At 40.2% G+C, this 12766-nt stretch overlaps 1 protein-coding gene across 3 annotated transcripts in view; it reads right to left on the minus strand.

The window, feature by feature from the left end:
- LARGE1 (LARGE xylosyl- and glucuronyltransferase 1) overlaps positions 1 to 12766 on the minus strand; it is a 272944-nt gene that overhangs the window by 44309 nt on the left and 215869 nt on the right. For all 3 annotated transcript variants that reach the window (XM_074539311.1, XM_005491163.4, XM_074539310.1), the window contains 2 exons: positions 2244 to 2356; positions 630 to 755 (listed from right to left, as the gene is read on the minus strand). In XM_074539311.1, coding sequence (XP_074395412.1) covers positions 630 to 755; positions 2244 to 2356 — 239 coding nt within the window. The remainder of the gene's footprint in view (positions 1 to 629; positions 756 to 2243; positions 2357 to 12766) is intronic.

Here is a 12766-nt window from a genome sequence, read left to right on the forward strand (position 1 = left end):
TTCATCCTGCTTTAATACTCTACTTGTTAATAGTGAAAAATGTGCTAATAAAATCACACTATAGCTTCATTTACTTAAATCAATAGGTTTTTAATCAGTCTTCTTTTTTTCAGGACAAAACATGGAAAAATGAGTGGCAACATGACTAGGTAAAGTATGTGCAAAGGCTAAATATGAAGTGGGTAAGGTCTTTACATTTCTCCTAATGCATTTCTAGCTAGGGTCTGCCCAATCCTCTCTGAATTTCACTCTGTTAAATGGTGTTCAGCAAAGAGTTTCAAGCTTGTCCAGTACAAAAAGGAAAGGTTTTGTATTCTTTGTCTAGGAAGATCTAAGACCTGGGAAAGCAATAAGTATTCAGTAGTAAGCTGCACTGGCAGAGATGGCAGGTGCAAAATGTAAGAAGGCAAAGCACTTCTTTAACACCTTGCCAAACCCCAAAGCAGCATCTATATTTGAATTTTCTAATAGTAGTCAGAATGCACAAAACCAAAGTCACACTTCCTTTCCCCGTTTCGGTGTCTATATAAACCGTATGTGTTAGTTTCCCTCCTACTTAAGGCAGTTCATCTTTCTCTGGCAGCAGTCCTTCATTCTCTGTCCCAGAGGATACCTCCTGTGCAACATACCTTCAGGTCAGACACATCTCTGTAGCACTGCTCAGAACGGGTGTGATCAGAAAGCTGCACATTCCAGAAACATGGGAGCTGGTAGACAAGGAAGGGATTTTGTTTGATGACTGCATTGAAGATATCCTAGCAGAAAAAAAAACCAGAGAAACATTTGGGTATGTTGTTTCTACTGTGTGAGGTGATCTCAACTCCTCCCCCAGCTGACTCTCCTTCTCTCCTCACAGGCAGAAATTCCATGGGGGTGAAAGTTGAAGTCTGTAAACCTTTCTCCATAATTCTGTTGCCTTGGAGGGCGCTGTTAATCTAAGGGGTGATGTATAGATCCACACAAGAGGAAAAAGCTCTCCTGACACACAGAGCTAAGGCACTCCAGCAAAGTTTTCTAACATTCATCTTGTACTGCTGGCATGAGGTGTGGCTGCTGTTCTAGTCACCAGGGAGAGTAACAGGCAGTAAAGACACAGTGCTGCTGGCACTGAATACTGCACCACTTTTTAACAAAGGCCAGGAAAGTGAATCTGGCAGCTATGTTGCTTCAAGGTGAATTAGTAGACATGACTTTAGGTAGAACTTTATTGTTGCAACAAGTACCACAGGTACTTTATGGAGAAGGCATGGAGGACAGGTTGCAGAGCAGCCTACACCATGAGGGACAGAAAGTCTTGCCATAAGCAGTCATTCTGTTGGAGAAGTTAAAAGGACAATCTGAGGGTAAGGTATTAAGGGAAGACTCAAGCAACCCTTCTCTGTTCTGCAAAATTCCGTCACATGCAGGTATTAGACAGCAACTCAGGACCTGACTGAAAACACAGTGAAATTGCAAGAATCTTTTAAATGAACCTCAGGATCACCCTGCAAAGATGCTGTACAGAGTGCACATCTCCACGAGAGCATGCTTCCTTTGTGGTGACTGGTCAGCAGCCAGAGGTAGCTCAGAAGGAGAACAAATATCTAAATATGATGCTGTACTGAGTTAACATGTTCAAGCTGATGAGCAAGAATAATTGGTTCAAGTCTAGTATTACATCCTGTTTCTGGATCTAAATTGAGAGTTGACAAGAAGCACAAATTGAAAAACTGTATTTGTATGTTTAGGCACACTGTTTCTTCTCCAGGCCTCAGCCTCCTATCTGTGGCAGGGAGACAGCAGCACTTTTGTCTTTACAGGGCTGTTGTGGCAAGGAGTACATTAAAAGACATCTGGGACTCATCTGCCAGAAACAGTAAAGAAATCTCAGGAGACTCTTAAAACTAAAATCTGATTAGACAATAACCAGTGGGAAAAGACACAGTTTATTTGGACTTCTGGTGCCTGGAGGGTTCTGTGTTAAAGAAGGGAGGACAGAAAAAGAAAGCTTAAAACCCCCTTTTGTCCTTCTTATGAATCATCTGAGCAGAGGAGGTAAAAAGGTCAGTGTAGTAAGAGGAACCAAACCTTGTGACTAAATCTCCATTCTCTTCCACATTTTGCCCAGAATGATTCAACAGATGGTGACTACAGGCACAACAGCTTTCCCTTGCCTTTCCCCACATCTCATCCCCTCTCCCTTTCTTTCCTTCCTCAACCCATGGCTCAGTGGCTGTGCCCCAGTCCTGCAGTGTCCCGCTCACCTGGTCAGCCAGCGAAGTGGACAGCATGCTCATCAGCTCCCGCTCCGCCGTCAGTCTCCACATCTGCTCCCACTTCATCTTCCGCAATTTATCGAGGAGCAGCAAGATCACCCCTGAAGGGAAACACGGGGCAGAGATAAAGGGAACCCATGGTGTCATGTGCCAGCCAAGGCCCACCCTGCCCATGTGCTGATGCACCAGCTAAAACACAACATAAAGTTACCTGACACACCTGACTGCAACCCTTGAAACTTCTCTGAGGAACAAATTATCAATGCTGGTTGCAACCTAGACCTTGAGAAGGCCTGCCATTGAGGCACCAAGTGTGCACAGAACAGGATCCTCAAACTGGAAATTTTAAATTGGAAGAAAGATACCTCAGCATTCATTGTATTCCTCAGTTCCTTTTTGGCTGGCCAGAATTCCTAGTGTACGAGAAGGGAGAACAGCGGAAACAATGAAGCTGGATTGAAACCCCAGGAAAACCTTTCCTACAGTGTCTTAGAAAAATCTGCGTGAGAAATGAATTGGGAAAGGCTCAGATAATAGTGCTGTCATGGGGAATGAATGCAGACTGAAGGACCACAAAGAAGGAGTACTGATAAACAGCAGGCTGACAGAAACCACCTAGTAAAATCAATAATGGGTTCTGTGTTGTTTCATATCTTCATTAGTGGAGGGAGGAAGTAAACAGAACAGTAATGACATCTGCAAATGACATTTAACAAGAGGCCTAACAAAAGAATATCACGGCAACTGTAGAGAACCATACCAGCTACACAGAAGAATACGAAATGACAAAAAGCAGGCACAGGGAAAAGCTGCCTCAGGAGTCCAAGTTGATAAAACTAAAAGTAATGAGAAAAAGAAAGGAAATGTAGTCTGAATGCTTAAGAAAAACTCTCCTAAAACCGCTGCAGTGAAATAAACTAAAAATGGCAGACAAACTACTTTATTTCACGAGTCTTTCAAATCAGACTATACCAGGATTAGAAAATGTGCCTGGAAAAGTGCTGCTCTGGATGGGAGAGGACATAGGTGGTTCCAGTTGCTTCCTATATTTTGTTCCTATGACATGGAAAGTTTCTTTCTAGTAAAACCTGGCACTGCTATGAACAAAAAGAAAATCTCTCCTGGCAGTGCATTTTGTGGCCTATTTTAGTTGTGTTTTCCATTCAGTCCATCTGGTTCCCAAGGATGCTGGAACCCGTGCTGGAGGGATCCCCTTTCATCTTCAGTCAACCTTTCTGCTTCCAGCTGTTGGATTGGGAAGGGATGCATTGTCACAAAATGCTACAGTTCATTTATGCCAGTGTGTTTGTCTTCTCTCCAGCATAAGGAAAGCCTATTTTGGAGCATGTAGTGTGCATGCATGAGCTTCTAAGAGAGCCATTATACATTGTCTGAAATTCTACATCAGTGTGAAACAGGTTCCTTGTGCTGCAGCAATAAACTGGGTGGGAGATCTCCTCTCCAGCAAAGGATTTTTTCCAGCTGGCAAGAACCGTCAGCTTTGCAGTTAAATGCAACTGAGAAGGTTTTTTATTAAGAAAAATAAAGAATAATGGTTAGATAACTGTAATAGAATAGTTTATAGACAATAGGGTGATTTTTCTTAATTTCTCTAAGCCTCCAGTCTGAGGAAGAAAAGGGGAAATATTTTAATATGTGCAGTATTCTCTTTTTTTTTTTTTTTGACTTCCACTCTCATCCTAGCAGCAGATTATGGCATTGCAGCTAACAAGATTATGCTGTCCTGAGGGGCTATCATGGTAGCAGCTGAGAGTAGAAGAGGCAGATGGAGTGAAAAAACTGGAATATATGTGAGAAAGGATGTACTAAATTATAATGCAATTATGGCTACTGAAAATATTCACAAAGTTTTACTGTTTCACCATCAAAACTAATTTCAATGTGATTTCTATTTCAATTCACCTGCAGGCTTGAGTTTAACACCTTTGTACAGTTTCTATTTAGGCTTTTAATTTACTGCTGCCGGAGAATACTTATAGCAAGTTTAAGTATTTACTCATTAGTATTAGTGAGAATAAGATATTTCAACTAAGAGGAGAATTTAATACTATTCACTTAGTGTTATTGAGTCCAAAAGCAAAGCAAAAGCATGTGTTTTGGGAACTTTTAAAACAGTTCACACAGAGGAAAAATTACTTTTTTCAGAACAGTGAATTTCAGGTTCTTGTCTATATTGTTGTGTTGCCAAAAGCAAACATAACAAATGAACTAACTTCAATCTACACAATTAGTTTGCAGGCAAAGTGTCTGAAATAAGGAAAGGAAAATATTTGCCTCAGGATCTGCTTCCCTCAGAGTCAAATTGAGTGAAATCTCAGACTAAATTCAAGATGACATACAGCTGAACATAAGGGGAAAGGGGACTCGCTCTCATCTGCTGTGCTGGGGGAAGAAGAAACTGGAGGAAAAACAAGAAATGAAAGGAATATTTTATTAACATCTGGCCCCAGGCAGCAGGACTTCTGATCTTTGAGAAGTGCAGCATCTTCCTGCCCTAACCTACCTGAGAAAAACAGAAGGAAAGCTTGGCAGCCAACAAAGAAAAGGAGAGAAGTGGCAACCCAAACATCTCATGAGTATTAAACAAATTATGATTAGCCACAGAGCACCCTATTTTCCTTCTCCTGAGGAAATAGTTCAGGCATATCCAGAGATGTAAATATCTCAAAGATCTAGGAGAAAAAGAATGCTTTATTACTAAATTTGTGGAAAACATCCTAGTCTTGTTATAACTTGAATGGTATTTCTCTCCTGCTGCTTGATGAGATTTGCTTGAACTACCAAAATTTGACAGATTCTGAACTGCTCAAACAGGCAAACAAACAAGAAAGCAAACAAACAAACAAAGCAGTTTCTCAAAAATGTCATTTAAGGACACACAAAAAACCCAGCTCTAAAACCAAAATAAAAAAACTCCCCCTAAGCACAAAAAAAAAAAAAAAATTGGTGAATAAATTGAATAAAACAGGACAATAAACCTGAATTAACATATTTGGATTAGAATGTTTCAGTTGGAAAACACTGCAAAATATTTTTGGTACATTTTAAAGCTTAATTTACTTGAAAATAAGTTTAATCTCAAAATTGATACAAATTAAAAATCTTATAGAAAATTATTACAAGATCGGAAAAGGAAAATAAATTTTCTATTTTGGGTCTAACCAAACTTTTGGAGTCACCTTTTCCATCCTTATCCCATTTTTTGATTCAATCTAAACCAACTTTTTTGTTCTTCCAATGTTTTCATTAATGGTTTCCAGAGATGCTTTAAGGCATGTCAGCAAATTTGTTCTTCTTTTTTGTTTGCTTTTGTTAATCTGCTCCAGAACAAAATATTTTATTTAATTTTTCTGAACAGTAAATTGAAAGTCTGCAGAAAGATCAGCCATTTCCCTTGGAATACTACCAAGCATCCCCACCTCTTGCTTCTGGAACAAAGACAACAGCTACTCCTGAAATTCAGAGAGGAACATATAGTAGAGCTGGAAGTAATAAACAACATTTTAAGACAAAACAGAATCACTTAGAGATGTTATAGTGAAACTGGACAAGCTTTCAAACTCAATCAATTTATTACAATGGGCCTTTCAAAGTGCCTGAAAAAAACACTCAGTGTTGTGGGGGAAGAAAATGTAACTCCTAAGAAATAATTTTCTGTAGGATCTTGCCTGTTCCTTTTGGGTGGAACAGGATGCTTTTGTGAGCCTTTGAGGCAATGCCATCTTATATGAGTAGTACCTCAGAATCCATCCCTGTCAGGTTTTTAAAAATTCTTCTTGAAATCAGGCCTGCAACACTGAACCAGCCAGACAAATAACAAGCAGATATCATCATAATATCCAAAACAGACAGGTAAGACACGCTTCAAAATCTATCATAAAGCAATAATGAGTTTTAAAAAAATTACTGGGATTTTGCCATAGCTAAGCAGCACACCAACACCAAACCGCTGAGTCTGAGAGAAATAATGAACTTACTGAGTCTGAGAGAAAACATGTTAAACAGGCCTGAAATTATGCAGATTTTGCAATAAATATCTGACCCAGACATTTAGGGCAGTAATCACAAAACCATGTTTTGTGAAACAGATTTGGCACCCAAAATTTGAACTCTGTGTTAAGTGCTGTGGAAGAGCCGTGTAGCTCTGCTGTCCTAGGAGAGGCTCCATGATAGTGCTGATTGCTGAGTACTCTAGCAAATACTTGCAACTTCTTTTCATTCTCATTTATTGTACTTGAAGTCAATGGAAACTGTCCCAGTGTGCAGTGTTAGGGGTGTGACTATGCCTTTGCTGGTCAGGGCTCCAAGGACCAGTTTTGGTAAGGACTGCATTTGGAATCCACTGAGCCACAGCTCCACAGCACTGACTGCGGCCTCTCTTTTCCACCCACAGTGGAAAAGAGCAAACAGAAAAACCTAAGTATATGGCTGTTAGGGATTAAAACATTAAAATAAAGTTAGAATTCCAAAACAAGCCACTGCACACGTTTTAAAATGTACATCTTTGTGTGGATGAAATTCACAGCATTTATCTCACTTGGTTTATGGACTATCTGTTGCTCATAATCTGACCAGCCATATCATTACTGTAATAAAGCCGTATTTTTCTATAGCTTTTAACATGATGTGACTGAAAGGACTTGTCATTCTAGCACATTTCTGGAGCATCCTGATACATTATTTAACTATGAATTTCATGCACCAGTCTTTTTTTCTCAAAAAAGCTTTTCACAATCTAAAATACCCAAACTAATAAAAAACTCACACAGATGTACAATGTGTTCATTGAGAATAAATGATGATCCACATTGGAACTTTTCTCTCAGAAAACTGAACAGGGCTGAGAAGCTGTTTTGAAAGGAAGTGAGCGTCCCTCCAGGCACGGTGACAGAATGCAATAGCCCTCGTTTTCTCTGCACACGTATTAAAAGTGAAAGTTGTCATAGAGGGCAATTTGAAATGTTGTGCAGTCACTCTGTTGGGAGGCTGGTTCCTCCTGAATTATAAACATTTTGTTTACACTTCCTGATGACCATTTAATGAAATATAAAACTTTTACTTTCTTTATTCTCTTCTTCCCAAGTATGCTACTTTTCCTTAGGCCAAATTAAGATGAATGTTTTACTCAAGCATATTTCTAACTTCTTATTATAGAGCTGCTCACTGTAGCTCAGAATGTCCCAGTTTTCTGATTCTTTACTGCTTAGATGCTATTCTTCCTGAGCAATGTGGAAGAAGATAAACATGTTCTCTATCTTCTATTTAATGACTTCCACTTCTGGGGGAATTTCTCCAACTTTCTTTAAGCCCCAAAGCTGCTACAGAGGAATTTCCTTGATTCCAGAGTCCAGAAGGTCTGGAGGAGAGGAAACACGAGACATAAGACTTTTTGCAGGCCTATGGAGGAATACCTCTGCTACTTAGGGACCATCCTGCTCAGTAACGCTCTATCCTCTTATTTCCCAGAGTCTTGTGAGACGAACTAACAATTCCACAGGCCTTTCAGAGGTCAGCAAAGAAAAATCTTCTCTAGACCTGAAGAAACTGGCCTTCTCTCACACAGATCCCTAGCGTATAAAACCCCAAGCAGTAAAAATTCACACACTTAGCAGCCCAAATTGCTGAAAAGATTCACCTAACATGGAAAACAACATGGCTGGAAAATAACAGAAATATTAGAAAAGTAAAAAATGGAAATTAGGGGTTATTCCCAGCTGCTGTACTTGTTTGGGCATCAAGGAAGACATTAAGGATAGTAACCTTTCTCAAAACCCTGTATCTTGAACCTTGTGCAAAGGGTTGTTGGAGACAAAAACCATCTGTGAAGAAGCTCCTTACATGGCTTCTTTTTGTGATCCTTTGAATATATAGCACAGAGAAATTACATTTTAGAGGCAAAAAAGAAATATTCCAGGGAGTTCTCATTTGGTAAACTATGGAAATGGCTTCTAAGAAGGGAAAAAGCCCTGTAAGAGGCACATCATTAAAATCTCATAAAATGCAAAAGACTGGGAAAGTTTTTGCTGAGCACTTTTACACCTCAGAGAACACATTCTAACCTCAGACCTGCAAAGGGAGAGAGGAGGGAGGTTTCAGCCTTTATACACTGCATCACCATGGCAGTGGCCACAAAAAGTGGAGATCTGTCTCAAGGACATCTCACAGCACTGCCATGCACGAGGATGAGCTGACACATCTCTGCAAGTGTCTGAAACACATCATAAAGGTGCCGAAAGGGGCCACTAGCTAAAAGATGGCCAGGTACACATCTTATTATAAATTATTTTGAAATGTGAGATTTAAAATGAAAAGTGATACTGGGGGGGAGGGGTGTGAATGTCGAAAATTTTTACAAAGTTTTAAAGAACTTTTCTTCTCTTCAATACTAAAGCTGCAGTAAATTCTTACACACAAGATTAACTATGGCTTCATTTGCCTGTGTGCTTAGGTGGCTTCAACAGAAAAAAACCCTCCTGATTCAATATTTATTTAGGTGATAAAGTCAGAAAGGATAATTTTTCATTCTGGCATAACAGAGGTCATAGGATTTTTCAAAATCAGTTATGGGCCTACTAGAGCATAACTTCTAGAAAAAAAAATCAGTCCCTATTTAAAAATTTACAACAATGGACAGTCTACCACAAACTTTGATAAGTTATTCCAATGTGTAATTACCCTGATGCAGGGTGCTTCCCTTATTCTAATTTGAACATCTCTTTGAACCTTCAGTCATTTGATCTTGCTGAACCTTTGCTAAATTGGCAAGCCCTCTATTAAGAAATGTTATTTTCTCCTCTGAATATTAATAACCTGGGATCAAATTATCCTTTGACTTGCTCCCAGATAAGCTCCTGGAACCATTTTTCCAAACTTCATGGGAAATTTTCCAGTATTATTGCTGAATTTTGCAAATTTTTGAGTGGTCGTCTTTGACCTGTGAAGCTTAGCCCTGGACAAGTAGCTAATCTATATATTAAAACATATACAGTCCAAGAAGTGATGCCCAGCAGGCAGAGCACCAAAGCCCTTGTTGTAGTGCGTGTGCAGCTGGGGGTGAGCATGCTCTGCTCAGGGCCTGGCTCTGTCCTGAGCACGCCCTGCTGGCCACATCCATCCTGCACAGCACTTGTCTCTGAGGTCTGGTTATGCTCCTTCAGTTGTCAGACAGAATGATAATCCTGTTTGCATTTCTCAGTGTGGATGACATTATGAGAGAGCCATGTCACAGTTTTCTAGACTGCGGTGTTTTTAGCAAGGAACAGAGGGTCTGTCTTGTGTGCGCTGGAGAATGTCATCAGGGCATGTGAAATATTAAGGTTCTGATGCCACACTTGAGGATTAGAAAGAGGTGCCAAATGGAGCGTAGTCCTATCCAGGCTACCTTCCAGAAATACTTCCTGAAGTGAACAATGAAAAAATTCCACTAATTTTTTTTTTTTTTTAATGAAAGACAGTTTGGTTCCTGAGAAAGACAGGGTACAACTAATTTCTGTGTCCTGTGGATAAACAGGGAGACAAGAGTGAAGAATGAACTGGGCAGCTAAGTTACCTGGCAGTGTAGACATCAGGTGTGACAGGAGTAAGAAGCCTCCATTCCATACAAAACAAATGCCTCTCCTGTACTCATACTTGAAATTACTCTACTTGTACATCCAATGATCACACAAAGTATTTTGTCAATCATAACAAACCTGGAGTTCATCTAATTACCCATCCTGGGTATGGATGATTGTCATGCATCTCTTAATTCTTCCTGAACATAGAATTCTTCATGTCAGAGCCTCAAAACACAGAATTGTGAGTGAGTGAGTGTCACAACTCTACAAAAAGCCAGAGGAACTGGACTTTGGGTGAGCTGTACTGAAGAGGAATCATAGAATAATACAGATTGTACAGGGTTACTGTGCGGGAGGTCCAGTCATTGCATCTCGGTGTGCAGGCATGTTTCGAAAAAGGGATCACACAAAACTGGTTTTTATGGATAAAAACTGAGGAGGTTTGTTGAAATTTGCTGGCTATTTACCCCGTTGAAAGCAAGTATGTCTTCCAAAAGTAATTTATCTGAGACTCTCCACCAAAGAACCACCCACCTTTAAAAGAAAAAATAATCTGTTTCTTAATCCTTAGCTCTTAAAAATCAGCTTAAGTCTCTTTAATGCAAGAGTCAGGCATTTATATCAGATCTGGACCTTATCCATGATACTTATCTATGTTTTATTCTTCCACAGAAAGCAGCAAAAAGCGAATGGTAACAGAGACCACTGCTTTAAATTATGTTTGGCTTTTTGGTTTTGATCCTCTCAGAGGCATCATATTCAATAGGGGTCAAAATACCAACAATTTTACAAGGTTTCCACCTGGGACTATGTGAAGAGGAAAAATGCACCCTGTACAGGTGCTAATTATTTTGGTTGGCTTTTAATCTTAACAGTATCTGCCTTATACTTTCCATCACGATGGAGAAGAGCTTGCAAAAGCAGTTTCTAATATTAAGAGTAGTCCACAAGGCTAATTGTAACAATGGGCACAGTGAGCAAGAACCTGTCAGCTTTTCTGGGTCTGGTGTTCACTCAACACCTGACCATCAAAGGAAGAGATGTGGTTCAGGTCTGAATGACCTGAAAGGTATTTCTTTCTATTTCTTTCTATGTCTATAGGATGACAAAGAGGTTTGGAGTTTCATATTCAGGAAAAAGCAGAAAACTTCCTCCTGCCTCCCCCCCCTCCCCTTAATGGGCAGTTTATTGACTGAGTGAGATTCAGGAGGAATAGAACATTCTAAGAAATGGATTAGGGGAATGAAAGAAGCAACACACAATGAACAAGCCTGGAAATTAACTGCAGCATTTAAAAAAAAAAACCAGGAAACATAATCCTTCCTGCACAACCACTTATTTTCTAGTAACAGAGAGAAGGATTAGGTTCCCAACAGAAATACAGGGATTTGCTTAAGGAGCTGTTTATCATGCTCATATAACCAAACTGAGGTACAGTTTGGGTAAGGAGATTGCAAAGTTGGACTGCCAAGCTTGGAGGGTTGTGTTCAGCAATAAAACACCCAGGTGGTGGCCAGTTACAGGGGGCATTCCACAGGAGCTGGTACTGAGCCTGATACTGTTAAGCATTCAGGATAATGATCTGGAAATGGAACAGAATGTGTCCTAGGCAATGTAACACATGACACCACATGGTGGGCTGTGGCCCAATTCCCTGGGGATGGGCAGCTACACAGGGTCCTTGGCTGGACAAGTGGGTAAAAGAAAGCTCCTAAAATTCAACAGAAAGTCCTGAAAAGGACTATTTCTGAATGGAGAGTACATGCTGGAGGCCAGGTGGATAGAAAGGAGATTTCCAGGAGAAGTTCTAAAGGATTGGGTGGACAGCAAGTTGAACATGAGCCAGCAGTGTGACCTTGGCGCAGTATTCCATATGTTGAGCTAGATCAGCCCTCAGGTCATGGGAGGTGATACCACTCTTGGCTCAGCACTTTTAAGACCACATGTGAAGCACTGTTTTGGATTCCTCAGTCAAATAAATACCCTGATACGCTGAAGTAAATCCATCAGAGAGCAACTCAAATGGTCATAGGCCTGGCACGCATAAGGATAAGCTGGGAGAACTGGCCTTCTTCAGCCTGGGGAAGAGAAGACTGAGGGATCTCCTGTTGCTTTCTAAAACTACTTAATGGAACAATAATTTTCTAACAGATGCACAGAGACAGAATGAGAGATAACAGTCACATCCTGCAGGAAAAGAAAATCTAATTACATAATATGAATTTTTACTTTTATTTTTCACTGAATAGAAAAATAGTGGCTAAATACAGGAACAGGCTGCTCTGAGAGGTATCCATGAAGACACTTGAAACTCAGCTGGAAAAGGCCCTGAGCAACCTGAGCTGATTTTCAATGGGAAGAGTACCAAAAGACTTTGGGAGATCTTTTCTGATCTAAATTGCCTATAATTCAAGAATTCTACTTGGGGAAAACTTCTCTTTTCACTGTCTCTGACTTTCTTGAGTACAACTGTATAGAGATGATCTGCATTTGGAGTGTACTGCAGCACTCCTTCCTCCTCTGAGCTCACTTTGACAAAGACTGGTGCAGAAGGGAAGGCAGAGGAGCTACAGCACGAACAATTAAAGCCAGGACATGGCTGAACATAAAGACAAGACAATGAGGAAAGGCAAGAAATGAGCTGCTTCTTCTGAGATTTGTGTGTAATCCACAAGATTTGCAGATTCTTCTCTTTTGAAGTCTCTTGGTATTTTTTTAAAGAGGAAAGGTTTGTCCTGAACTTAGTTTGCCCAAACACAAAATGCTAGGTTGCCCTAGCACCTAAGAGATCCTAAGAGGATCCAACTATGACCAAATCCAACTAGTTTTGTTGGCACTCTATTAGTGGAATGACTTTGACACGGGGTAGAAAGACATCTTAGTCTCTCTGCTCCGTTCTGTGACAGGCACCAAGCTCCCTATTAAGAGTCCAAA

The sequence above is a fragment of the Zonotrichia albicollis genome, chromosome 4, assembly GCF_047830755.1.
Source record: "Zonotrichia albicollis isolate bZonAlb1 chromosome 4, bZonAlb1.hap1, whole genome shotgun sequence".
Classification (NCBI taxonomy): Eukaryota; Metazoa; Chordata; class Aves; order Passeriformes; family Passerellidae; genus Zonotrichia; species Zonotrichia albicollis.